The 27,558-nt window shown below is 48.5% G+C and overlaps 10 protein-coding genes across 10 annotated transcripts; 6 read left to right on the top strand and 4 right to left on the bottom strand.

Moving 5' to 3' along the window:
* Positions 1–1,135: 1,135 nt before the first annotated feature.
* Asppvi_009461 (DUF4291 domain-containing protein) lies at positions 1,136–1,738 on the bottom strand (the record flags this gene model as incomplete). Its single annotated transcript, XM_043305316.1, has 1 exon — positions 1,136–1,738. The coding sequence occupies one exon, from the start codon at positions 1,736–1,738 to the stop codon at positions 1,136–1,138; it is 603 nt and encodes a 200-aa protein (XP_043161251.1).
* Positions 1,739–3,007: 1,269 nt separating this feature from the next.
* Asppvi_009462 (uncharacterized protein) lies at positions 3,008–3,880 on the top strand (the record flags this gene model as incomplete). Its single annotated transcript, XM_043305317.1, has 1 exon — positions 3,008–3,880. One exon carries the CDS (start codon positions 3,008–3,010, stop codon positions 3,878–3,880), a length of 873 nt encoding a protein of 290 aa, XP_043161252.1.
* A 448-nt stretch (positions 3,881–4,328) lies between these two features.
* Positions 4,329–5,358, top strand: Asppvi_009463 (uncharacterized protein; the record flags this gene model as incomplete). Its single annotated transcript, XM_043305318.1, has 2 exons — positions 4,329–4,490; positions 4,540–5,358. 2 exons carry the CDS (start codon positions 4,329–4,331, stop codon positions 5,356–5,358), a joined length of 981 nt encoding a protein of 326 aa, XP_043161253.1.
* Positions 5,359–6,091: 733 nt separating this feature from the next.
* Positions 6,092–6,621, top strand: Asppvi_009464 (uncharacterized protein; the record flags this gene model as incomplete). Its single annotated transcript, XM_043305319.1, has 2 exons — positions 6,092–6,310; positions 6,391–6,621. 2 exons carry the CDS (start codon positions 6,092–6,094, stop codon positions 6,619–6,621), a joined length of 450 nt encoding a protein of 149 aa, XP_043161254.1.
* A 575-nt stretch (positions 6,622–7,196) lies between these two features.
* On the bottom strand, positions 7,197–7,739 carry Asppvi_009465 (uncharacterized protein; the record flags this gene model as incomplete). Its single annotated transcript, XM_043305320.1, has 2 exons — positions 7,197–7,597; positions 7,658–7,739. 2 exons carry the CDS (start codon positions 7,737–7,739, stop codon positions 7,197–7,199), a joined length of 483 nt encoding a protein of 160 aa, XP_043161255.1.
* Positions 7,740–8,725: 986 nt separating this feature from the next.
* Positions 8,726–10,355, top strand: Asppvi_009466 (putative MFS transporter; the record flags this gene model as incomplete). Its single annotated transcript, XM_043305321.1, has 3 exons — positions 8,726–9,480; positions 9,531–9,764; positions 9,815–10,355. 3 exons carry the CDS (start codon positions 8,726–8,728, stop codon positions 10,353–10,355), a joined length of 1,530 nt encoding a protein of 509 aa, XP_043161256.1.
* A 5,241-nt stretch (positions 10,356–15,596) lies between these two features.
* Asppvi_009467 (uncharacterized protein) lies at positions 15,597–16,700 on the top strand (the record flags this gene model as incomplete). Its single annotated transcript, XM_043305322.1, has 1 exon — positions 15,597–16,700. One exon carries the CDS (start codon positions 15,597–15,599, stop codon positions 16,698–16,700), a length of 1,104 nt encoding a protein of 367 aa, XP_043161257.1.
* Positions 16,701–17,954: 1,254 nt separating this feature from the next.
* Positions 17,955–18,863, bottom strand: Asppvi_009468 (SUR7/PalI family protein; the record flags this gene model as incomplete). Its single annotated transcript, XM_043305323.1, has 1 exon — positions 17,955–18,863. The coding sequence occupies one exon, from the start codon at positions 18,861–18,863 to the stop codon at positions 17,955–17,957; it is 909 nt and encodes a 302-aa protein (XP_043161258.1).
* Positions 18,864–23,557: 4,694 nt separating this feature from the next.
* On the bottom strand, positions 23,558–24,615 carry Asppvi_009469 (NmrA/HSCARG family protein; the record flags this gene model as incomplete). Its single annotated transcript, XM_043305324.1, has 2 exons — positions 23,558–24,016; positions 24,076–24,615. The coding sequence occupies 2 exons, from the start codon at positions 24,613–24,615 to the stop codon at positions 23,558–23,560; spliced, it is 999 nt and encodes a 332-aa protein (XP_043161259.1).
* Positions 24,616–25,219: 604 nt separating this feature from the next.
* Asppvi_009470 (SNG1 family protein) lies at positions 25,220–26,746 on the top strand (the record flags this gene model as incomplete). The annotated part of the gene is made up of 1 exon (XM_043305325.1): positions 25,220–26,746. The coding sequence occupies one exon, from the start codon at positions 25,220–25,222 to the stop codon at positions 26,744–26,746; it is 1,527 nt and encodes a 508-aa protein (XP_043161260.1).
* Positions 26,747–27,558: the final 812 nt, after the last annotated feature.

A 27,558-nucleotide genomic window follows, 5' to 3' on the forward strand; every position in this document is an offset into this window, starting at 1 on the left:
GGCGCCCAGTTCTACATGGAGTGTGTCCAGGTCAAGGTCACCTCTGCCGGCACCAAGACCCTTCCTGCGGGTGTTTCCATCCCCGGTGCCTACAAGGCCACCGACCCCGGCGTCCTTTTCGACATCTACAACTCCTTCACCAGCTACCCCATTCCTGGCCCTGCTGTCTGGGACGGCTCCTCCTCCGGCTCTTCTGGCTCCTCCAGCCCTGCTACGTCTGCCTCCAGTGCGGCCGTGACCGCCGCTCCCACGAAGCAGGGATCCGCCGACACAACTGTCGCGCCCACCACCTTCGCTACTGTCGCCAAGCCCACCAGCACTGCTCCTGCCGCTGCTCCTCCCGCCAGCTCCAGCTCCAGCTCCAGCTCCGGCTCCAACACTGGCTCCAACACTGGCTCCAACACTGGCTCCAACACTGGCTCCAACACTGGCTCCAACACTGGCTCCAACACTGGCTCCAACACTGGCTCCARCACTGGCTCCAACACTGGCTCCAGCTCCGGCTCCGGCTCTTCCGGCTCCGGAAGCGCCAGCGGCTCGGTCAAGATCTACATGCAGTGCGGTGGCAAGAACTACTCCGGTGCCACAAGCTGTGAGGCTGGTCTCGTCTGCCAGCAGTGGAACCCTTACTACCACCAGTGCATCAAGGCTTAAGCATTTAATGCCGAGTTGCATTAGGCCTGACCGTCTACCTTTCATATCCTGTATTTAATACGCTCCCGACGATTGACGGAGTCGTGAGCTATTCTAGCTAGATATATTGTGCGCAGGCGCTGGCACCAAATGAGAGTTATACTGTTATCCTTTCGAAATGAAAGTAGAAGAATTCGACAATGTGAGGTGTCTCTACTTTAGCAAACTACTGCAAGATCTCGGCTGTTCATCCCTTAATCGTGGTGTATAGTACAGCTGCTCCGTAGCCGCCGCCGGCGTTTCAAGACGGTTTTATCTCCACGCTAAGGGTAAGATCTTCGACTCAAAAGGAAAGACTTCGGGATCAATCCGAGACCCTTATGTCTTACTTTAATACGCTGTGTGATTGACCAATCAGTGATGGGTTGTCCATGTCCATGACCTTTTAGAGAGAAAGCACTCAGCTGATATAAATCAGTTGTAATACTGGACATCCTGCAGTTCATTTACTAGCATCCAGAATCTCCTTTAACTCCTCGGACAACGGATACACGTCTTCCACTGGCATTAACCTCACTGCATCCTCCATCCTCGCCTCGTCCAGACATTTCTCAATCTCCCTCATGACTTCCGTCACATCCGTAATCCCAACAATCCACTCGTCTACGTATTTATTCACTGCCTCTGCACTCAGCCCAATCTGAATAGACCGGAAATCCAACGGCCTAAGCTGAAAGTCCCGCTCCGGATCCCACTGCACCCGCACCGGACTGCTTCGTAGCCGCTCCTGCCACTTTGCCTTCTCCTCTGCATCATCCCCAGGACAATGTGCTAGACATGAATGCCGTAAAGCCCACTCAAAGCCTTCCCGTGTGATCTCAATGGCCAGGACGCGTTCCTGCTTGGGTTTCCGGGCCCAGCCGCATCGATACGCCATCCACAGAAAGGAGGGTTTGATCCAGGTCATGCGTGTGCGGGAAAACGGAGGGACAAATCTTTGGGCATCCACTGCGGCATCTGCAATGGAGGGGCTGTAGGCTTGGTAGACGGTGATGGTCGTGGAGGTGTATTTGGCGCGAATTTGCCGGGAGGGTTGTTTCGCCATGTTGAAGTAGGGTCATACAGTGTGATATAAGGATTGGAAAGAGGGGAAAGACACAATGGACATGTTGGTATTATATATATATATGGGTTAATTGTAGTTTGCAAGGAATGAGTCAGTCCGAGATTGTGGCGCCCAGCTTCGTATTTAATTGAGGTTACTCCCATAGCAGATGTTAAATTTGGGTACTATGAGTCATGGCCGATGCCCACTGGCAATAGAATCCTTTCTGTTGAAGAATCACTTCTAACGAAGCGTACTCTTCATTGAGCCAAAGTGACCGAATATAAGTACAACTCTGGCAGATACGGGTTGTGCTGGTCTTTTAACACGGTATGAAGCTCTCTACTCTGTACGGCCTAGTCGGGACCCTGTCGCTTAATTCCGCTCTAATTAGCCTATTCGGAAAATTGCAGCAGACCTCGGCTTCCTATCTTTATTTGGATTGATCGGAAATGTCTGCTCATGTGTTGTTAATCGCAGTTGGAGCTTAGACAGGCCATTTATCACTTGACTAAGTATACAAGCTACTAACTCATAGATCTAGCTGTTCGGGTGATAACTGGCAATACATTATTCTGTAATTTCCTAGTGTCGTGACAACTGCGCCTCAGTCAGTTTCTGACTACAGCATCGTTGAGCATTGATGATAACCACTTGTTTAATCTACTGGAGGTAATGATAGAACTCTGCTAATACAAGCAGAACGCTATGAAGCTGGCTGGAGAGTATTCAAATCGACATCCTATGCTTTCGATGAGGGAAGTAGACAAACTCCAGATCCAGCAGGCTTTATATTCCATACCACTGAGCTGCCATATCTCTAATATTCTACCATTTAAAAAGGCAAAATATGATCATAACAGGCGAACAAGATCTTGCGTCATTATATGTCATCAAAGATCACTGTGAACTTGCGTGAGAGAATTCCAAACCCACCATTCACTTAATCTTGTTGATTTAACAAATTTAGGAGGACAGATTATACGCTTTCGGAATATCCCGCAACAAGAGCTCACATTCACGATCTTTGCCTCCTCTGTTATTATCTGATGGCTGTATCCAGAACCCAGGTCCAACTTCGGTTGCAAGCCGTGGTTCTCAACTACTCGGTACCTTATGTCCACACCTAGAGCTGACGTAGTGGTGCGTCCTACTTCCTCGAACTACAAACATACAGGTCTACGAGAATCGATCAGGTATTGTTTTATCTTTTCTGAAAAATCCACCAAGCAAATCATTGCCGTCTGAAGCCATATGGCTACATCAATCATGGCATTGCAAACCGCGACTGCTGCTATGCAGATGATCGACTCCATCGGTGCTCTGGAGAAATTACTCAACGAGCTCGATCACCAATTGCATAAACCCGCAGCTCTGTTCCTCGACGTTCAGACCATAGATCCAGGACAAGATGGATCAATCTCAATCATCTCCCTCTTTGTTCGACCAATCAAAAAGGTGTTCCTGATTGACGTGCTCACGCTAGGCGACGACGCCTTTACTACCACCAGTCTCGCCGACAACTCGCTGAAGCTCCTCCTTGAATCTCCTGCCGTGTCCAAGATCCTTTTCGACGTCGGTAACGCATCTGCCTCCCTGTTCAATCACCACGGAATCCGCCTGAACGGTATCAAAGATCTCCAGGTCATGCAACTCGCGACGCAATATCCGCGCGCCCTGCAAGCTCAGGCTGCACGCTTGGAGACGTGCGTCGAGGAAGACGCGCCCCCTCCTGCAAGGGCGCTCGCGCTGTGGAAGCAGGTTCACAGCACTGTGAGCCAGCTGCGTGTTCCAGCAAAGGGAGGAAGCGATGCTGTCTTCAAAGAGCGGCCTCTCAAACAGGCAATCCTCGATTATCATTTGCAGAATGTTCTGATTTTACCACGGCTGTGGGTTTTTTACTGCGATACACTCTGCAAACCGGCCAATGCCTTCTGGAGGAGCATGGTGTTTCACACGGTCCGGGACAGGATCAGAGAATCGACAAATCCTGCTAGCGCCGGTGGCGTTGATGCCAGACGTTTGGGTTGGAGTCGGGAGTTTATTGAGACTAGCAAAGCAGGATGGAACGAGGATATACTCCTTGAGCTCCAGGGAATTCCTATGGTGGATCGTTGCTGGCTGGATCCCAACTTTTTTTGACCTGTCGTGGTGGTTGCCTATCTTAATATCGGGAACATTTGCGTGTTTTGTCTTACTTCGTCATGTGAAAGGCTATTTGCCAATACCTTGATGAGTCACTTGGATGTCTAGCATTACGAAACAGTTGGGCAGAAATAAATGAATGTATTGAGACAAACAGCTTCGTGCATAGACTCCCTGCCATCGTCAGTGTCCTTTCAGTGTACCTAATATAGATCTACACTATAATTGGTCGGTCTAAAGGGTGTGCAAAACATGCAAACGATGAAAACAATCGGTGGAGATAGTGCACGGTCTCCGGAATTATCTCCATGATATTAGGCGCGTTGAATAGATGTATATGAATAATCCGCGAGAAGCTTATATATAGCCTTGGTAGACACCGAAATGGAGATAACTTCCCGACAACAGAAATATCCTTCAAGTTCTATCACACATATCATCAAAAATGGGCTCCATCGAAACTTACGAAAAACTCGCTGGCTTCAACCTGATCCAGACGCACTATAAACAGATTGGAGACCACGCCATCCGTGCAGACTTTATCATCCCCAAGTCTACATTCACCGGCAAACGCCCAGTAATCGTCCGCTTCCACGGCGGAGGCCTGGTAAGACTTCCACCCCTTCATGGATCAATTGCACGACTAACACAACCAGATAACCGGCGACTCCCTCCTCATGGAATGGTTCCCCGGTTGGCTACTCGAGCTCGCCAAAAAGCACGACGCAGTCATCGTAAGCCCAAACCACCGGCTGCTCCCCGAATCAACCAGCCCGGAGATATTCTCCGACATTGAAGATTTCTGGGCCTGGCTGCATTCATCTGCCGTCACGGAGCTGCTCGCAACATCTTCCACACCAACACAACTTGACCTGGACCGGATCCTAACAGCTGGAGAATCCGCCGGCGGCTTACTGAGTATCTGCGTTGGATTGGCACACACGGATGAAGTCCGCGCGACGACAGCTTCGTATCCCGGCGTCGACATGGCGTCGGAGTACTTCCGCACACCTACGAGCTCTGAGCCCTTCCCAGATGTGCCTGCGTCCACGGTGGATGATTATCTGGCTCGAATGGATAGAAGCGTGATTCGCTCGTCGGGTATTCCTCCGGACCGATTCGATCTGATGCTAGCGGCTGTATACTATGGTGGTCTGGGACAATTCTACGAAGACGGCGCGGAGGGCTCGCCGCGGGAACTGCGGTATCCGCTTGAATGGCTAGATCGGCCTGATGTGAAAATCCCGCGTGGAGGTATTGCGATTATGCATGGGTTGCAGGATGCGATTGTGCCGGTGGAGCAGAGTGAGAAGTTCGTTGCCAAGGCGCGGGAAGTCGTAAAGGGGAAGCCTGGTGGGGATAAGATTGTTTTGACGCTGCGAGAAGGAGATCATGGGTTTGATAAAGAGGTGCCGCTTGAGGAGGAGTGGTTGTCGAGTCATCTCAAGGAGGCTGTAGAGGTCTGGCTGGAATAGAAGTCAAAGCAGGATTGTCAACCTAATTGGATGAAACGCTGAGTCTGGCTTTGGCCTCAATGCCCCCGATATACTTAAATCATATCCAGTATACATAAACTACATGGCATGAGAATTGAGCGTGGAGTGCCGCTGTTTGTATAGTGTTCAATGTAGAACATGAAAACCATAATGAATCTGAGGATCATCGCCTTTTCCTCGCCCTCTGCGACGAACCATCATCTTGAGGACGGAAAATGGAAGCCCTACTTCGTCCCGGTCCAACAGGTCTAGACTCACTCCGCGCTGATTGGAGTGGGTTGCAGTTCGCTTAGCATCCAGATAAGGCCAGCTTTATGAAATAGCTACCATGGACGATAGAGTGTTCCCTGCCCCTGAGCCCCTGCCAAGGTTACATTCACGGCAAGCTTTACTATATTAGGGCATTTGACCTCCTCGCCGCTCGCTCTCCTGCCTTTTCCGCAAATCAGTCTCCTTACTCTAGGCTATCGATCCATCATGGGCCTCGTCTCCATTCACAGGCTCTCGAACAAAAAATACAAATAAACAGGATTGCCTTCTTGCTGTCCGCAGTCAACGAATCCTCAGAGCCCTGGGAAAAGAAATCACTCAGATATGTGTCGTGCGCGGAATTCGATACCATCCAGGCTTTGCCACCGAACTTCGTGGATTATTGCCCAAATTCACCCGTGCATTAAACGCCAGAGAGATCACGAGCGATAGGATTCCTGGGATGAGCGACTCAGACGAGCTCCCTTACTGCATCTGGTACCCATCCTTTCCTCGTCTCGCGACTTGCAAAGAGCTACTTCGGCGCGTGCCATCCATGAGACCGGCTGTGGCGAGGGCCTGTATCCTGCGCGATTACAGCGACTACTGGGACGAGCTTGATGCCGACCCGGATGTTAATCTGACGGAAGACGCTCGCGAGAGCCCAACCCAAAGTATCTCTGTGATCTGGAAGCAAGGATTCTAGAGTGTGGTTGCCTCGACTTTGGACGCGATTCGACGTATTCAATTGTACCACGGAAGTGTATGTTCGAGCATACCTCCACGCTTGTTCTTGACAATGTGCCCGACAAACCGTATGCGGAGATTGAGATGGGGGTGCTCTACAACGGGAGAGGTGCCAACATGGCTTACATCGAGCTATGTGTCTCTGTGCCGGACGAAGTAAAGCAGATTTCTCTTGAAGAGCTCGAGGAGACTGGTGGATTCGACATTACCGAGTATTATAAGTCTTTTGGGGAGAATAGACATTGAACTCAATCCACAGAGTCTAGAAAGACACATTTGATCTCGTGGAATTGTATGTGGATATACGATCCATGGCCATTGACTGACTGTAGCCGTGAAAATGACTGGATACTGTGATTTCAACAATGCTTGTAGGGTCGAGGATTTTTATTTGAAGCACTAGCCTTAACTATCTGCCGAGCATTGCTGCACACGAAGTTCAATGGCGAGATGTTCCACACTGAACAATGACGCGGTCGAGTGGCATCCAATAGTCCCGGTTTACCATCGCGAAAGTGTTCATGACCTGATTACAAAGCTTAGCTGGCATGCGATATTCCTATCGAAGTAGATTCATGATTAGTCGACGGCAGGAATATGCCTCAGAGCGGGTGAACACTTCCTTTCTCTCTCTTGTAATTAAGTACATGCGTTGGATCAATTGTAAGCAACTCCTCTCAATCAACTCCCTTGCCTTCTTTGTAAGATAAGAACTGTAGCCGAACATCAAACAGCATCATCATTTCCTCCAGCTTTACTGTAGCAAGTAGACAGACCAGATCTGCGCAATGAGCGAGTCTCGACGCAGAGAATAAGGAACCTCACTGGACCGCCTTGTCATCATTATCCTCCGCTTTCACCGCTGCGGGGGTATGCTCTTGAGCATTGGTCTCTTCTGCAGCCTTTTGAGCCCTTCTAGCGGCTTTGTTTGGTCTCTTTCTACGCCTGCGTCTCTGCTTGTCGCGCACCTGGATGGCAATCGTCGGTGGCTCGATCGCAACCGCGGGAATCTGGATGTTAACCGTGGCGCTGCCACCGCCGTAGTGCCAAATATGAGCTCCGCCGACAGAAACCACTAAGGTGGGTGTTGTAGCGCTCCCGGGGCCGGGTCGAGTGGTGACCGTGGGAGTAGCGCGTCTCACCCCGGTCGACAGAGGTCGTAGGGGACAACGGTCGGCCGGGTGACCTGTTGGATTGGGGCAACGTTGACACGGGCGGACATCTGATGTTATTAGTGTGTTTATATTCAAGTATCCATGGGAAGGAGAAAGATACAGCATACCACCTGGTGTCTGGAGGGTGCTCTCGTTGGCAGCGGAGGTGGATGGATGACTCGTCTTGTTTGAGGTGTTATTGTCGGTCATCTTGTACAATGAGCAATGGGTAGAGAAGACKGATTCAAGAGGCAAAGTCTCGAGTAAGAACGTGGATGTTTTGCAAAGGTATAGGCAGCACGGAAAGGGAGCTTGGGGATGGAGATGCAGTAGATGCTGATGCCCGTTGGTGGAACAATATTCGGTCGGATGATCACCGGTCGAGGAAGGAGTGAGTGAGAAGTGACCTTAGTATGATTCACATAGTTCTTTCTTCGTGTCGTTACTACCAAGTCGTGACCGGCTCCTTCTCTTGAAAACTCACTGAACTCTGTATTAGCGACCAGCAAGTGCGCTCCTGAGCCCGACAGAAGCACTGGTTGAAGCCTAAAATCAAGGCCGCTGTATTCCCTGATGCATCTCATTTCCTTTCACGATGCCTGCATCAGTACACCAACGTGCCTTACTGATTTGAAACTAACGGCTCTTTCCACGGAATAGCGAGTGACTTGAGAGTGTCACAGAACGGGATGCTCTTGAAGAAACCGTCATCTCTTAAATATTAGATCATTTAGTCCGCTTTACGCCATTGAGTCGAAGAAAGGTCAAGTGCTGTCCCACTTGTAGACTGTACGGAGTAGTAAAAACTGGAATAGGACGGATACTTGACGTTTGAGATTCGGAACATCTCCAAGACGAACTAAACTCATAAGATCTCATACTGGTAGTCTATAGTCCGCTGAGTGGGTCGGGCTCGGCTATCAGAGCGAATCTCCGAGCTCGGGCGCACGAACCATGAAGCCGGAGCGGGCGACACCGGAGGAATACGTTTCTATTGCCTAATATCCCCAGTTTTAGACTTTAGCGCGCCCTAGCGTCGCGTGGCATGTCTCTTAGTCTCGCTTCTTCTGAACTGAAGGGAAAAATGTATCTCCCAGGGCGTGGTCTAGTCCTTTGAGTCATATATTAACCAGCTCCTATCTAAATAAAGGCCCTGAAGGATTCCGAACTTTAGCGATACTTCAGCAGTCGGCAACATGTCTACCACTACGACTGCGACGATTACACCCATCAATTCTCTGGTATTGGAAGCGACAAATCTTCGGTCGCCAGAAAAGTCCCGAGAATCGCAGTTGCGAAAGGTCATTGTACTCAGCCAGCTTTTCGCTGTGACTTTAACAGCAAGCGTGATCAATGGGCTGGTGATTGTCGGTCTGCCAACTATCACCAAGGAGCTTCAACTTCCCCCTTCTCTATCCTTCTGGCCTTCATCGGTGAGTAGCCTCGCGACCGCCGCGACTCTTCTCTTGGCGGGGTCCCTGGCAGACACTGTTGGTCCACGATGGGTCGAACTCGTGGGCTCCTTTGCCAGTGGTGCATTGATGATCGGTCAGGGAGTGGCTCGCACCGGGCAGGAGTTGGTGGTTTTGAGGGCACTCCAAGGTGTCGGTCTCGCGATGCACTTGGCTTCTTCCATCTCTATCGTGACACAGCTTCTGCCTCCAGGAAGAAGCCGTAATGTCGCTTTTTCGTGCTTGGGGGTCAGCCAACCACTTGGATTTTCTTTGGGCCTGGTGGTCGGGGGCGTCCTGGTCGACACTATCGGTTGGAGATCGGGGTGGTTTCTTTCGGGCGGTATCACGCTGGTATTCTCGGTTGCCGGTGTCTGGGCTTTGCCTCGGAGTAAGACCACGCAGTACTCGGATCTCCTTCACAACATCAGGACTAAAATCGACTGGGTTGGTGCTGGGCTGGCATCCGCGTTCATGGCGTTGCTCTGTTATCTCCTGGCGTAGGTCGTCCTGTGACAATAACATCGGCTGAAGCTAACCGGAAGAATAGTATTGTGAGCGCCAATCCATCACGGATAAAATCTGCCGATAGCATCGTCATTCTGTGCCTGGCTGCCCTTGCCCTTCCCTCATTTATCGGCTGGGTTCATTACCAAGTCAAGAGGAACAAGCCAGCCCTCATTCCCAATGCATTGTGGAAAAACACAGCCTTTTCGAGCATCTGCGCTGCCCTCGCCATCTCAACAACAGTCGTCAATTCAATGGAGCTCTTTGCCAGCTTATTGTAAGCCTTCCCTCCGTCCCCCTTGTGGCCCTCTCATTAACCCGGCCCAGCTTCCAAGAAGTCCAAGGCCTATCGGCGCTGGACGCCTCCGTCCGCATCCTCCCCAGCCTCATTGTCGGCGTCCTCCTGAACCTCGTCATCGGCGTCTTCGTACACAAAGTCCCCGCCTTCTGGATCGCCACAGTGACCTCCCTCCTCTGCGCTGGTTCCCCATTACTCATGGCCGTTACCCAGCCGTCCTGGCCTTACTGGGGAAATGCTTTCGTCGCGCAACTCCTGCAGGCCGTCAGCTTCAACGCGCTCTACACCATCGGCCTAATCATCATCACGAACAGTTTCCCGGATGACACACAGGCGCTGGCAGGTGCCGTCTTCAATACGGCCGCGCAGTTCGGCAGTGCCCTAGGCCTGGCGATCCTGCAGGTTATCTCGACGATTGTGACGGAGGAGTCTGGCGCTGATGAGACTGGTGCGCTGATGGCTGGATACCGCGCTAGTTTCTGGACGATGTTTGGGTTTATGGTTCTTTGTACTCTTCTCGGGTACTTTGGCCTGCGGAAGGCGGGTAAAGTTGGCTTGAAACGGGATTGAGGGCATGTGGTCTTGCGTGTCAAAACCATCTGCAGGACATTGCATACTTGCACTAGTGCTAATGGCTACGTCCGGTTGTGTGGGCTGCAGCCATATCGTCAGGAACATGTCGTGGCTGGGTTAGGACATGTCTTCCGCTGCAAAAGATTTTGAGCTTTTTAGATATGACATGGATATAGATGAATCATATATAGAGCCTGCATATAGAATGAGATATCGATATGAACTTCAGTTGCCGCTCTTCAGGGGACTTCAGATCTCTCATATTTCTCCGGGCTACCCACTGAGATGCAATCCTCTTTTCTTTAATCGAAAATACCTTCTAAAACATAAGCTGGTCATCCTCTGCACAGTATTCTACGCAAAACCGTTGAGTAGACGAAAGCAGGTGACAGTCTCGGCCATTGTTCCCCCGAAATCCAGACAAGTCTCGCTATTTCCCGAAAGGCCACAGTGCGGGGTCGAAGCTTGACATGACTTTTTACCACTTTTCTAGTTCAGGTAAACAACAGCTTAAGATAGACTGGAGCGCCTGATTCGTAGCTCGGTATTCTAACGATAGATCGTCGGTAACGAAAAGCCCTGCCGTGGTATAGAGATTAAATTTCTCGGCACTTGGAACGTTCCGATATACTTCTCGTTGAATGAGTATGTCGAATATTATATATTATTTTCAAGTTTTGAACACGAGTGCATTATCATAGCACCATTATCATGTGCGGAATTACCCTTCCCCAGAGGAGGAACCTAAACACCCCAAGTCTCAACAACCTCCCCGCCTGCTTTCAAGTCCACACGCTCCACCGGACCAATCATCTTCCTCTTCAATGCCGAGTGCATTACTACAAGTCTTTGATGAAATGTGCTCGTCAGCTAGTTGGTACCTTTTCTCTATGCCCTCAGCATCAAGTACCCTTTACCTCACCACCGGATGGTCTCTTCATCTTACAGTAAGAGACGATAACCAATTGATACAACTCGCTTGCATATCACCATCAAAGACAAAATAAGAAAAGAAAAGAACAAAAGAGCAAAAGCCAGTCGCCAACGCAAAAATTCTTGCAAGCAAAGGATCAAATAGATCTCATGCAAGTCACTACTCTCCAGCCTGCCTCTGTGAACTCGAGACCAAATGCCGTTGCAGCATATGTGCATCGCGTCTGTCCTTCCTGCTGAAAAGTCTAGGGCAACCCTCAACGAGACAGCAGTACGATCGTGGCGCAATATGCATCGACTCGACATGACGAGTTAGGTCCGCCTTTCTGTTGAATGGCTTTTTGTAGGTACATCCCTCCCACTTGCAGACAAGCTGGGCGTTTTCAGCTGGTAGCCTATGAGCGGGGCAATCAGCAGCGGTATCTGAGACAGCTCGGGAAACCTACGTTTTGCTGGTAGTCTGGTAGACTCCGTCCTCGTTCAGAGACCGGAGAGGATGAAACTGATCTATCAAAGGTGGAATTGAGTCACCATGCCCGCCATTCTCAATGATATGACCCCGAGACTGGCGAGAGCGTCTCTCCACAAAAGGTTGATTGTCCCATCGCTGGTTGAGAAATGCCTCTGTTCCTGGATTAAGAGAAAGTAAATCCGGGGCAAATGCTGGTTGAGACATTGCTGACACTGGCATATGCCAATCAGATCGCGAAGCTATACCAGGAGGAACGATTTGCGACGGATATGTAGCAGCCGTCGGATCGGTCGCAAAGGCCAGTGATTGCTCCTGAACAGGGTAATGGAGAGTAGAGTCTCCAGTCTGACTGGAAGAACCCAAGTGGGTGTCAACGTCGAAAGAATATACATAATGGGGTGGGTCTCTGTAGACGGAAGGGACAGGACTCGACATCTAGTAGCTGAGAACGGAAACAAGAATTATAATCTCTTCGAAATACAAGTAGAATTGATGTTCTATACGGAGAAATAAAATACTGAGCGCTCGAGAGAGATGAATGAGCTATTTAGATAGTTTCATTTGGAGAAGCTTGAGCCTTGAGACTCGAGTGAACAACAACTCACAGATTCTGATCTCAAGAGGCACGAAGCACAGTAGAGATGTGATCCAAAGACCGACGGACCTATGTCAGTGACCGGGTTTCTGTGTCAGTGACCGGGTGCCTATGTCAGTGACTGGGTGGGTCCCTATGTGAGTGACTGGGTCCCGACCACCCAGACATCACCAACCAATGGCTTGGATATAGAGAAGTCGCTTGATTTCTTCCCATGCGTACCTGTCGCAATTCTCGACTAGCGCCGACAAGGGATAGTATCTAGTACATAAGTGGAATAGTTTACCTGCATCGAAACCCCTCCTGGCATTTACCTCCCCTTGTCTCCATATCTTTCCTGCCGATCTCTCGAATAAATGTTCCCACTTCCCAGTTCCAGGCCCAGTACTAGTGACCATACCCACCAGTCTCCACTCAATTCCTGCTCCCCCGATGCCTGGGGTCGCTAGAAAAATGTGGATTGGCTGACCAGTGAGACTCATGCAGTAGACTGGGCAAAGCAACAGCATCCTTCGCCTTGATCTCTTTCTTTTGCACCTTATCAGATCTTTTGCTCCTCTTTTGCGGTCTATCCGATCTTTCGCTCCTTTTCTTTTCTGCTCCTTCCGATATTGCCCTGTACCTTGTACGTTGTCCATTATTCACGCGCCCGCTTCCAGAATAATAAAATATCTGGAATAGATCACTCACACCGCTCAAACTGGGCAAATTAAACAGACAGTCTCGGCATACCTGGGGATTTAGATTCGTCTGTATATTTTGCAGTGGCTTCCCTATTTGGTTACACCGGAGACTCAGATATAGGTGCTATGTCAACAGGCTTCGCAGTCTACTCGCTAACTCGCCGCCATGGCTTCTCTCATTGATTTGTCACAACCGCCTGGATATTGTTTGCCTACAATCACACGAAAATATATCGCCTGCTGAATTTAAGTATTCACCACCAGGCAATCCGCCATCTCCAGTGGCTCCGAATACATACGAAATTACTGGAAAAGATAGAACTAACTGGGTTAGATGTGGTTAATGGAATCAAGTAAGATCCAGGTCGAAGTTAATAAATAACAGAGTCATGTCCTTCAGATTCAATCTAATTAAGGCCTGAATCTCCTAAGTACAATAAATATGATTCTAAGATACAGAAGTAGCGTAGCTTATTGGCTGTTGCTGGTCACGAGACAAGTTAGGTGCCTTATTCCAATCTGCTGCCTGACAGTACGAATTGAACGGAATTTCTGTCAACTCCCCAAGCCAGGGCAAGCCAACGTTCCGCTCGCCAAACATGAATATCCCCGGACATGCAATATCCAGCTTCTAAATAACCTTCTGTGAGAAGTCTAGGTCTCTATTAGAGATCTTATTCTCCTATTAGCTTCTGTAAATAAACTTAATATAGCTCTAATATTATAGAATAGTATTTTTAAAAGTAATTACTAGCTTAAGATAGTAATAAGAGAATTAAATATAGCCTAGTTGTAAGGATCTATGTGACAGGGTAGATAGCCCGTTGACCAGGTAAGCATTGATGACAATAATCAATGAGGGAGAATAGTAAAGAGTAGTAGATTGTATAAGCACAAAACTAATCCTTGTCTTCTTGAATATCAGACAAGGGGAATACTATTTATCTTCGCTGCCTATCCTAGATGCTTGCAGCAACAATTTGAAAATAGTTCAAGGTATAATGCAGAAGGTTAAAAATAATTAGGAAGGAAGGGATGGCAGCATAACAGAGTGGTACAGAGTGGTTGTAGTCGACCCTTTACACCAACCCCTGATAGAAATGATTATTCCCTTATATCTTACTAACCACTAGATATTTTGAATTGATATTTCATATTTAGATAGACTAGATACTAGGCTATCTAGTAATATTAATATTTCTTGAGAAATCCTAGGAATTAGTGATTACTAAGTAAAACAGTAAGGGTTAGTTAAACCTAACAGTTAAACCCTCAAAAACCGTAACCTGATGGTTTTAATCGAACCAGAATCGGGTCTGGGGTAGAGAAACCGAACCCGAAGCGATTCCCTAGGCTTACCCCCGACCCTGCACCGCTGCGAGTTCGGTGGGGTCGGCTTCGATTTTTGCGGTTCGGTTATGCAACTCTAATCTCGTTGTATTGGACCGTAAGACTAGCAAGCGCACATTTTTGGTACCGGTATAGTTTCCGTGTTTTCTTCGACAAATATCATGCTTTTAGCCTCACTGAGTGTGATGTGGGATCCGAATTTAACCACAACTTCAGGAGATAGCTTCGCTATCTTCACGCTTGGAGTTAACCTTTTCACTGACGCTATCTGGATAGGGGACGGTATCGTCCGCTCTCAGCCAAGGCTACTCCGAAGTTAGCGAGACTCAAGGTAGCAAATTTAATGATTTGTACTCCCTCGCCTTTGACCACAGGCATGCCCTGAGCGCCAGTGCCTCCGATTACGGCAATTTCTTTCAAGTCGACCATCGTGTTATTATGCGTAGGGATATGTCGATACTTTAGTATTGTGTCAATATAAATATGAGATAATGGCCGATATTTTAAGCTACATGGAATGAGGGTAGCTTCCGAGATATTTGTAAGTAAATAGCGTGAGTGCTAGCACTAAAAAAAGTGGTATGTGATGACGTGTGGTTTCCAACAACGTAATTCTCAAGTGGTTAACCGTCTGACCTTTTGAAGAGTTGAACTTGCCACTCGTTCCGGCGTCGCTGCGTAATCCCGCATGGTTGACAAATCCTGAATAGTAATCAGCCAATTCACTCCGCTCGAATCTTTACAAGCTGGAAGCTTGTGGTTTTAAGGTTCTTTTTTAGTGGGGGCAGAGTTTATCTAATGGCCCACCGAATAACTAACTAGACTAGAGCGCCAGTTAACCAAGTTCAAGATGTCTGTTTGGTTACTGAACATTACAAATCAAGGCCGACTTTGCTTCAACAAAACAGCTCTATATTAACCTTTTCAGTGGAAGCAGTGCTCGATCCATGTTTCAACCACGGTCTGATATATCAGTGGCGGCTCCCTGCATTCGAATGATTAGTGAACACGGAAATCTACTCAGCCGGTGAACTAGTTATTCGACTAATAACGTTGACGTAACGAGTCTGCAATTACTACTTAATCCAAATCTCTAACCATAAATTTTTTCCTTCAGATTACCGAGCTCTTTCCCAGAAGTAAGGTTACGAGTCGACCTTTTACTACACCGTCCATATTCTTTTTTTGCTGCTTCTATTGTCCAAATGGCATCACAGGGGATTGTCAAAATATTTGTGGTTGGGGGCACTGGTGCCCAGGGTATATCAGTCATCTCAGGCCTAGTGCGCGACAAAAAGTATCAGGCTAGGGTACTCACACGCAATAGCACATCACCACGTGCTAGGCAGCTGGAATCACTTGGAAACGTCGAGTTTATCGAGGGCTCATTCGCCAGTGAATACGATCTTCGCAGGGGGTACCGCGGATGCGATGGCGCATTTATCAACATAGATGGATTTAACTGTGGCGAGAAAACCGAGACATACTGGGCAATACGCGCCTATGAGCTCGCCATTGAAGAAGGCATAAAATTCTTTGTCTATGGGAACCTGGACTACGGCTACAAGAAGAGTGGATACGACCCGAAATACCTCTGTGGACACTATGACGGGAAAGGACGCATCGCAGAGTGGGTGCTTTTCCAAAACCAATTCAATCAGGGGCGGATGAGGGCCGCTGTTTTCACAAGCGGTCCATATATCGAAATGACGATTGCGATCGGGACCCCTATGTCTCCAACGGTGGAAGACGGGATTGTTACATGGCGGGTGCCATTAGGTTCCGGCGCCATACCACATGTGTCTCTTGACGATTGCGGGTATTATGTTCGATGGATGTTTGACAACCCCGACAGAGCAAATGGATTGGACCTGGAAGTTGCGATTGAGCACGTACACTACGAGGACCTAGCTCGTGCTTTTGAGGCAGTCACAGGCCATCCAGCGCGGTTTATTGACGAAGATCTGGACAACTACTGGGCCAGAGGACCTTTGAGCATGGCGGCAGAGCTGGGGGGAGGGTATAACTCCGATCCTAGTGACCCGGCTTTCATGACGGTCCGGGAGAATTTCACTGGGTTTTGGAATCTGTGGAGGGACTCGGGTAAGAATCAGGGGATCATCAAGAGGGACTATAAGCTGCTTGATGAGATACACCCAAACAGAATCAGGACTGCTGAGCAATGGTTTCGTGTGGCAAACGAGCAAGGATTAAAGGACGGTGGGGTCACTCTATGGGAAAGAGTGCAGCCAGGGAATATGAGGCCAATCTTGAAATTAGCTGAAGACGGAATGAAGGGGTCACTCTGAATGCGCTAGATGCTGAATTAGAGGGCAGACTATCACTCGAAGTTTTCCCTCTGTATCTCGAGGCACGACGCCCGGAGGAATGGAGAACTACAATATTTCAGCCTTTGAAATTTATCTACCTGTATTTTTGTTCAATTCCATCTTATCTCACAAGTGAACATTAGCTGGGAATGGACATATTTGAAGTTAACTATTGGAACTACGTAACGTATCTCGCTATAGAGGCATGCACCTAAGCCTGCCAGATCTCCTCTTAAGTAAGTTGAACTGGGGATTTACTAGTATATGCTTATATAAACAAAGGCAGTCCAGGTAGCTAACTGGCAATTTTTTTAGTAACTCAGTCTCTTTCTGCGGCATATCATATGGCAGGTCTATTTAGTGCTTGTAAGGCAGGAGTTCTGGAAGTTGTTTGAATTCTATGCACTAATACGCTCAAGGGTCAAGCCTATCCATAGGTACTGTCATGTGGCTGCATAGGGTAATTTCAAAACATTCAATACCGCCATTCTCTGACTTGTCATGGAAAGAGTGTGAATAAGAGAATGAAGATTAGGGGCCAACTCTACCCCGCATTAGTCTCGACATTTGGCTGTCATTGACTCACTCTCACTTCAACCATCACCCACCTCAGATTGCAACGCAATACATAATGCTATATAGTCTCAAGGGGAAGAATGTGCTCATCATGGCAGGCTTAAGGTAACATCCCATATTTCTCCTTTCCCTTCCAAAGCTAACGTCGGTTCAGGGGCTTGGGCGCTGTGATGTGCTAGAAATTCACAGCTGACGGGTGCAATGTAGTCATTAGCTACTACTTGAGCTGCAAGGTTGCAGATAACCTCGCCAGTTGATTAGGTAATAAGTACTCTACCAAGTGTATTATTCTCTAAGGGGTCAGTTTAATTTCCGAAAGCACTTTAGAGGAGGATTAATATTATATAGGACTCTGAACGCCCAGAGGATAATCAACATATTGTTCAAGAGGCAAAGGAGCAATTATCAGCCTGGATATCATTATTGCAAATGCTGGGTGGACTTGGTTTGCTGATAGACAGAACTTTTATGATTTGTCTTTTAAAGAATGGGACAAGGCAAGATGCAGCCTGTCTGTTCTTGTTTAAAATGCTAATTATTGCAGTGTTGGAAAGTGAACATTATATCGCATTTACAACTCATGCAAGCCGCTAAGCTGATATGTGCGGGAACTCCTTACAAAGACCCGTCTTCGACTGTAACACTAACACATCAGCGTTACTGTGGACCAAGCGTTGGATGCTGTGCCTGAGCTCCATAGGAGCTAGACGGAACGAGCGTCTCTCTTTTGCGATCCCTACCACGCTGGTGGCGGCCGTTATCTGGAGCACAGCAGCAGCATGTGGTAAAAAGCCAGGAGACGCAGGCAGCGATAGCGAAAACGGCGCTAATCGGGAGTGCCAGAAACCACCTACTAGGGATGACCCCGAAATCTATAGAGAACGTAGAAACAACAAACATGAGTGTCGCAGCGAATGCCGTAATGCAGACGGCAACAGTGGCGACGCACGCCACGAGGAATGTGGCACAGGAGACAACAAGGCTGCGAGTCGCGAAGATGCCAAAAAATAACTCGGCACTAAGTGCCATAATGGAAATAACAGAGAAAACCTCGGCCACGAGGGTCCAGAGGCGAAATTTTTGAATCATGTCTGTAAAGCGCTCCGGTAGGGCTATGTGACGGTCCTTTGCGTTGATCCAATCTTCAACGTTGCGTTTGGCCGCATTCAGTGATGCCTCCGCCCAGTTGAGTCTAGGTTCTGAGCACACCTGGGAACCATTTTGAGGGGTATGGCAATAGCCCCATAGGCTCACATTGTACACGGCACGGACACCAATGTCGGCCGCATTAAATCTGATTGTTCTCTTATTGCGACGAGGGCAGGTATTGTGGATTTCGTTGAATAAGCTGTGTGTTTTGAGGCGGGCCGTTTTTAGTCTGCAAAAGCCAGCTGGATCTGTATAGCTAGAGGAAGAGAAGAAGTGGTTGCCGGTTGCCAGGACCTGGAATAGGTAGATGTCTTGGCGTGCAATACCAGGTGCATTGCCACAAAGCATAGCGATAAGGGCGCCTAGAGTTAGGACCAATGATATAGCCACGCAAACAACGCGACTAGAATCAGCCATAGCAGGAATAGGCTCTCTGGCTCTTCAAGGAAAGTTTATGATATAAGGAACGAGATCGGTCGCAACCACGAAGGGATGCCTATTGGAAAGCAGTGGGGCGGATAGCAGGCAATGCTGTGGTGGTACCAACCAGCGAAATAATCTTGGGATTAGTCGGATATTTGGTTGCGCCAAGTTCAGGTTTAGATTAAGTCGAACAGTCGCTTTGGGGAATGTTTTGCAAACGCTTGCGATCGGGCAAGGAACAAGGATTCATAAGAGCCAAATTTGGGAAAGAAATCCAGAATGCCAAACTGCGTCTATGTGGTAAAGGCCAGAGTGTTCTCAACCATTACGCCAAAATACGAAACTAAGCGAGGAATCAAAGACCCTCAAGGCGCCGTGATTCTATTCAAGGATATCGCCATCATTCATCAGAGAAGCCATCCTACTATTTCCTGTGCACTCTGGTTACGGCTTTGTTGTTTATAATACTTCGATTCCACTAGTGGCTGTGGTACGGTACAGAATCAGAATGTAAAGCAACATGATATTGACAACCTCTACTTCTATAACCGCTCCTTTTTATCAGAGCCTAGAGGTCTCTGCATGATGTCGAGGAGAATGCGGACGGCAGCGTCTATATATGATTAGGGCATCACTCCAGACGGAAGCAGCATGGGCTACTCGGTGACCAAAGCCGCCGCTTTACACCTAAATCCTGCGTTGTCCATGGGATCAAAAATCTGAGTCAACGCTGTTGTCGGGACAGTTGTTGGCTGACTGGGTGAGTCCCTCCTTGTTGTCATTCAAATATTCTTCCGGCATTAAGATGATGATGAGGGTAAAAAGTACGGCAAGACGGCGATTGAGTGGCTCAATCAGAAGGCCATCTTGAAGCATGAGGTGATGCTCTTGTCCTTAGTATCTTCTGATTGCTTGCTCACTTTCTAGTAGACCGACCTGGAGGATTACACGAATATGTTCATGACTTTGGCAAAGAATACATCCATGACTGGACAGCAGATTGAAGTTGGTAGGTTCTCCCTCTCATCCTGCGCTGTTTAAGCATAACTGATTGAGGCAGATTCGGGGCTTGCAATGGGAAGTCCTCCTATTAAATAGCGGCACGATATATTTTCGACATCCATGAAGACTAGAATAACACAAATGAAGGGAAACATATGAATATAATGTATTCGACATAATGCTATCGTGCCGTCGGCGGAATCTCAGCACTGATCAGAAGGAAGTTCGGACGATGGGCTTCCTCTCCCCATTCAGGATGGCTTGCTACATCGTCCATAGAAGACACCCACTCTCTCAACCCCGTCAAGGTAAATCCGCACTGTACGTACGTCTCTTTCGTGCGACGGTAGTTCTTCACTCCCCTCAGACCGAACCAGTCCGTCAGTCGCACCCCATAGTCCCTGTATGAATTCAGCGGCCATATGGTCCTTTCGAGACTGCCACTCTCTACCTTTATCCATTCAGGAGGCGGATCAATCGCCGCCGTCATAACTGGATGTTCAACCAAGCTTACTCTTGCTATTAATACTCTCAAAGCTGAGCTACATTGTATCATCCAACGACCCTTTGAACAGAGGTCAGATTTGTTTTCCAAACGGACGCTGCTGAAGGTTGCGACTTCTCTTCAGTCGAAGCAGAGCATATCCCCTGGATAAGCCAGGCGACGCAAGCCCTACGCTTATTCTAGATCACCAATGCTACTTACTTATGGGCATTTCACAGTCATATAACTCAGTGCGGGATATCAAGGCTGACTTATGCGCAAAACATGAAAGCTCACTGCTTTTGCTGATTCTGGGCCGATAATAAGATTCTCAGGAAAGTACATGATATTAATCAGACGTCCTCTGCATTGAACCCATTTTCTATAGCCGGTTCCGGCGCCTCCCCAAATCTCTGCCGTAGCACAGTCGTAACTTGCTCCATCCAGGTTTGTACATCCTTCATGTGTGATCCCATTCTTTGTAACAAGCTGGCAGTGGTCAGCATTAAAGCACTTTATAACGGTGGTTGTTGCCCACATCAAGACCAACTCATTAGGCCCCGCATATCTTAGGAGGTAACGGCGAACCTCCTAAGTGCTACTCTTCGGCTGCTACTATGCATCTCACTCTCTTCAGTGCCTTGCGGGTTTGCAGATCCTCTCAGAGGAAGTAGGGGACATGGGAGTTACACTAAAGCCAGGTGTTCAGGCTAGCAGAGACCCAGATTTTGCCTTGAGATCGGGAGCTTAGTGCTTCCCTTCCAATATTACCAACTTCACTCATTAATTTGGTCGTGGCCGGCAGAAAATGCAAGCTTCTCTGGAAAGAACCACTGGAACAGCGACACTGTTTGGTCGGTAGATATCATACACTCGCTGACCCTATTTGTATCGGCCACCCAGGGACGCCGGCGATCTCTCCCCTAGCAGTTCCTCGATACGTACGTTCTCGTCCTCAGCCAAGCGTAGCTCAGTACCTGTGAGGCTGCGTTGGCTCATCATACGCGCACTTGGACCTTGAAGGAAAAGTCCGTCTCTAAATGGAAGTTAGAGGAAAACTCAAGTCGCGAATAGGAAAGCCGCTTGAAGATGATTCATTTACGCGCCAGTCATGGCCACGCTGTCCCATGGGCCTCAGGATGGCGGCCTGGCAGCGATTGCATCACGAATCTACGAAATTATAGTATCCATCACATAAGCTCTTGAGTGCTATCTTGCTGGTTTGTTTTGCTTCTGGCCTATTCGCACCGTTTATGTCGTGCCAAAGCGAGCAAATCGACTTCAAATAGTGCAAGTGTGCGCATCAAGTTCGCCCTGCTGGTTGAACCGCATTATTTCTGCATCAGTGTCTGAAGCAGCCCCTGCCTGCGCCATCATCATGCCCATTCATTCTGGGTTCCTTGATTGTAACATGCGCAATCATGTGCAGGTATCGAGTTTCTTCCCTATACGCTTCCTTACAGGGTGCAACTTTGGAACTGGGGACGCTGATATGCTTGGTCCACCGCGATGGTGGTCCCAGTTAGGGTTCTTCCCAGCACTAATGGCTTTCTGTATATCTGCTCGATGTTAGCGCTTGCCTTCGGTTAGATGACGAGATTGTACTGTTTTGTGCTGAAGGCGCTTCTTCTGGTTTTCAGAACCCCACTTGGTGTCAAAATCTCCTGAAGTTGCTGGAGGACTTCCGTTTGCCCTCTGGTAGTAGGGCCTCCAATTTCGCAACCAAAGTGTCTTGATCACTGCATTTTGGTTTCCCTTGGAAAGTTTCAATCTGTCATCGTCGCCACTTGCTTCATAGCCTTCCTTGTCCACGGGATCGTCGTCAGACAGGCTTATGAGTCCGACAGGAAGCGCTCCAGTAGTCATGTCACCAGGGACACTGGAGATACACCAGGCCGTGGAGCTTCAAAGCCATTACTGGCAGAGACGCCGGGAGGAACACCAGAAGGTGTAGCTCCAACTGTCATGTCACCTGGGACGCTGGGAGGTACACCATGCTGTGCCGCTCCGCTGTGTTACTGGCAAATCTCCAGGTGGGATGCCACAAGCGGTGGTTCCTCAGAATTTGTGCCACCAGTTATCGCCCATGATTTCGCTTGTGGTGTAACTAAAGTGGTAGAGACGCAGACCGCAGGATTGGGACCGGATGACCCAATCCCGGAACCTGTATCAGCAGAGGCAACATGCGGCGCGATACTTTCTTCGGAAGACATTCTTATAGGCTGTGACCTGGCAAATAGAAGTTGCTCTCCTAAAACAGTCAATCTAAGGTTAGGGATTTTGGACCAAACCAGCAGTCAAAAGGGACATGGAATGAAGGCATTATCAGACTCTTGAATATATGTCCTGCGGGATACTGAGGGCTATATTTACATGGCTTGCACTGAAAATTCCATGGTTAACGGCAAATATGGCCCGAACGACGTGCAGGCTACCACGACTGTATATACATCAATGTAGGTACATCTCGGCTGTAGATACATATTCGACGAAATGACGCTCTTCCGCACCGGCATGAGTGATATTATTACACTATAGTTATGTACATTAAATTACTCGACTGATAGATATTCCATAAACTTGCCGTCTACGGTTTACCTCTGTTTTGGATGAGGTTCAAGACAAGAAATCAGAATTATGAATATTTGCAACGGTATTGCATCCAGCTGTATGATACCAGGAAATTGGGACCTATATCCTTAACAATGAGCCATTAAGCAGTTACCAATGCGTACAATAAGCATCTGTCATTGGTGCCATTGGTTCAATTTTTAATGCAGTATCACTCATCCGATATAAAGAACAGGCTAGTCCCCAATGTAAATCCCATGTGACAACCCGGGTATACCCATGTGAAGGGCTGTAATCGCCGCAGCGTTAGTCTTGGACTATCACACGGGATCAGTTATGGCAGCCAAACCTGGTATCCCATAAGCACCATAGATCACGAAGCTAGCTTATAAGTTGCCGGATTCTGTTCCCAAGTGTGTCCCCATTCCCCGGTGGGCTAGGCATGCCCTAGGGCCCAGTGGAGAGCTCCCAGATGAGAACAACGTAGATGCTAGAGGCGGATATTGTGATGGTGAAAAACCAGGAGTGGTGCTTTTATGTGTCACGACTCCTAGGGGCAGTGTATGTCACAACATGGATGACAAATATTCCAGCTTTTTCATAAGTCTTTCGACATGGAAACATTACCTCCTCACAGGATCTTCTTCCAATCCAGCGCTCGAAACGCGGCCTCCGTTTTGATCACGGACTTCCGATCATCCGCAGACAGTATATTATCGATGTCCAGTACATGATCACCATCGAGACCAGCCCAGCTACGCTCTCGCAAGGCACTCCACATAGCCATCATCGACCCCATCTCCTCGCCCCAGCCGGGCCACAGCTGGCTATACTCATGCAGAGAAACCTTGACAACCATGGTCGAGCCTGCCGACGGGGAAAGACCACTCGCGCGACCCCACACAGCAAGATAATCGTTGAGAGATGAGTGATACTCTGCAAAGCATCGGACAAAAGTTCCGCCATCTTTGGGTGGATTTTTCACAATGGCACGGGCGAAGATTCCGGTGTTAGTTCGGTGATCACCAACGGACCAGATTGGAGTCGAAGGGTCCGCCGGAGACAGTTGGATGAACTTCTGTGCGCTTTTCTGTAGTAGAGATTAATTGAATGAACCAATCTAGATGCTACGTGGTGGAGAGTACGTACCACATAGATCGGAGTGAAGATCGGATAGAACAGGTTCTCGGTATAGAAACCAAACCAAAGGAACGTTGTTTTCGCAAGTAGCGCCTTGTCGTTTTGAATGAACCGATTGATTCGGTTTTTGGCTTCGAAATGTGGGATAACAAATTTGCCTTTGGTCAGAGTGTTGCCATCCGGAAGCGTACTCCAGAGGAAGTGCTGGAGTCCAGCTGTCTTCGAGGCTGCGCGTGCAATATTTTCCCCCTGTTTCTGCTCAATTTCAATGGCCTTGTGGGGGCCATGTTTGGCGAATGGCTCAAAGAAATCGGTCATCGCAAAAATAGCTGAAGCTCCCTCAAAAGCTTTCACGAGGCTCGCTTCATCGTTGTTATCCGCCTCCACGACTTCAACGCCCTTTTTCGACAAAGCCTGGGCTTTCTCGCTTTGAGGCTGACGGGTCACACCGCGAATAATGTAGTCCTTTTCCGTGAGGAAGGCCTCCACTACGGAGTTCCCCTGGCCTCCAGTAGCACCCAGCACCACGATCAGCTTAGAAGGGGCCATTTTTAGTATAAATAGTATGGTAAGAATGTGCAAGACTGTAGTCAAGATTTTAGGATATGAACTGATGTATTACTTGTTTCTGAAGGTAGTGTCGATTGGTCTTTTACATTGTCGATTTTCAATGTCGATTTTCAAACAGCAGGAATGTCCGTTTAGTTACTAGGTTTTGCACGTGGCGCCCCTTACGTCTACACTCGATGAAGTACCACTTTTGCCGCTTCATGAATTTCGGGCTCACAAACGATGGGATCCTATTGGTTCAACCGGAGTAGCTTTACAGATCTAGGCTCGTGGGGCACCCTGGTATGTGGAAATAAAGCATGGGTAATCGCTATTCTAGAGTACGCCGTTTCTCCGTCCTTTTCTCTAGCCAAAACCGCAATTCTTTTTCGGCCTTTGAGTCAACGGATTTCTAATCGTGCTTAGTCAGTGCCGCTATCCTCGCAGTAGCCGGAGTGGATTCGCGCAAGCTTCTAAGCTTAGAATGACATACTCAACCCTTCAAATGCCGGCGAAGCCCGATCCATACTCGATTTTTTAAATACCATCTGCTTGCGTAGATTTTATCGATCCCATCCAACCGTTATTCCACCCTTCTCGTCACATGGGGATCTATCCGAAGGGGCGCCAGCCCCGTCCTAGCATCAATGATCCCACAGTTCGCCCACTACGAATGGGTGTTCTAAAAGCGGCCACCCTCAATCTCATTATTCTCCAAATCCTTTTCCTCAGCTTGCTTTGCTATCTCTTTGGGTCTCTCTATCAAGAAACAACCCATGTCCACAATATCAATGTTCTTTATGTCGACTATGATGGTGGAGCAATAGGCGATGCGGTTCGCGAGGCCTATACTCAGCTTCAAGGCCCGGGATTCCCGAACCTGATTGAGAGGTCTCAACGGGATTATCCTACTCCTAACGACCTCGAGGGCACAATTTGTGACATCAAATATTGGGCTGCCTTTTACACCTCACCCAATGCTTCAGATCGCTTCACAGCTGCCCTCGCGGGTGGCTCGCTCGCTTCTTCGTATAACAGAAGCGATGTTCTCACGATGGTCTGGAATGAGGCACGCTACCCATCAGTCTCGGACTCTGTTATTTCTGATCCCTTACGGGAGCTATCAGAAGTGGCACGAATTGCATTTACTGACCGAGGTGGAAAGCAAACGATACAAGCACTCAATACATCCGACCCGGCAGCTATTTCAGTCCTCTCTAACCCATGGATCTTAACCTCGGTGGACATCCAACCAACAACACAAGGCTCTCGACTGATCTATAATACACTAGTCATCATTTTGATCTTGATTCAGGAATTCTTCTACCTGGGTTGCATCAACGGCCTTTACCTACAGTTCCGACTCTATACAGCCGTGTCGCCTCATCGGATCGTGGTTGTGCGTATTATCATCTCTGCAGTGTATACATTTGTCGGCTCCCTATGTGTCACGGGTGCTATCTGGGCTTTCCGATACGGCTGGCACGTGAACGGCAGTCAATTCATGCTAAACTGGATGATCCTATGGCTATTTGCCCACTTGAATTTCCTCACTCTGGACGTGTTCTCGATCTGGGCCCCGCCTCCCTATGTGCCCATGGCACTGATCACGTGGATTGTGCTGAATGTCACCTCGATCCTACTTCCATTCGAACTTTCGCCAGCCTTCTTCCAGGTTGGCTACATTTTCCCGGCGCACAGTGTCTTCCAGGTTCTCATGGATATCTGGTCCGGTGGTTGCAACCCACAACTCAACTACGCACTTCCCGTTCTGTTCTCTTGGGAGATTCTCAGTCTCGCTCTCAGCTCTATTGGTGTCTATCGGCGTGCTCATTTTGCCGCGATCAAGAAAGAGGCGGATGATAAGGCAATGCAAGAGCGCATTGCGGCAGCAGTGGCAGTACAGCAGGAGGCCCAGCTGGCGAGAAAGGAATTGAATCCAGACGCCGGGACAGTTAATACCGAAGATGAAGGAAGAGCTGGCTTACAGAGACGTGGAACACTTTCCACACTCGATGAAACGGAGGAAATGGTCGAGATTATTCACCGCGAGTTGTCGCGCCCGAAGAGTCAGAGGAGGGAAAGCCGTGACAATCAAGGGCCATGTTTTGACTTGCCCTTTACGCAGTAGTCCTTGTTCACAGGGATATTTACCTGGTGATTTGATAAGATATACTTTTTGCCTTTTCTGCATTATCTTAGTCCCGTATCTCCGTAGAGCATGGATTAAGGCGGATAACCTTAAATCTCCCACTCAGATATAGACCATCCGCTCTTGACTGTCCGTCCATGGTATCTTCCCTCATGATGACACCATCAAGCTGCGACCCTTTTTCTCTTCTACTAACATTGTCCGCCCAGTATGGCCCCCTGGAAACCGACCTTGGAAAATCTGGGGGTACGGTGGCCCCAAGAGACAGCGGAAGGATCCTCGACAGCGATGGCTGTTTGTGACCGTGCTCCCCGTCACTGCGGTAGGTTCCATAGCTCAACGGGCATCAATCTTCCATTCAGAACAGGGCACACTGTGTGTTATGGCGATGATTTTTAACATCTGCGTGCTTTCAGGCGGGTGGGTCAATATCGATGGCCGGCATGGTTCCCTCTCAACGTGGTGAGTTTGCATAGACTAGAATAGAAACAGGGAGAGGTTGATACATATACCTCAGGATGGCCGCCTTACAAGCCGCGTCACCCATTATTGCGGTCTCCGGGTATATCACCTACCTGGTGCTGATGCGTGAAAGTTACAGTACTATAATGCATCCGTTCTGGAAATAAAAGCGATCTGTCTCTAGGAAAGCATTAATTACGGCCTTAGCCAATTTAAGACTCCAGCGGTTTCGGGTACGAGCCGAGAAACAATTCATGAGCGTCTGAAGGGGAAAACTGTTTTTTGAAATCGACTTTATCAGTATGAACTAATATAGGAAGGCTCCTGTG

The sequence above is a fragment of the Aspergillus pseudoviridinutans genome (assembly GCF_018340605.1).
Source record: "Aspergillus pseudoviridinutans IFM 55266 DNA, scaffold_7, whole genome shotgun sequence".
In the NCBI taxonomy this organism is placed as follows: domain Eukaryota; kingdom Fungi; phylum Ascomycota; class Eurotiomycetes; order Eurotiales; family Aspergillaceae; genus Aspergillus; species Aspergillus pseudoviridinutans.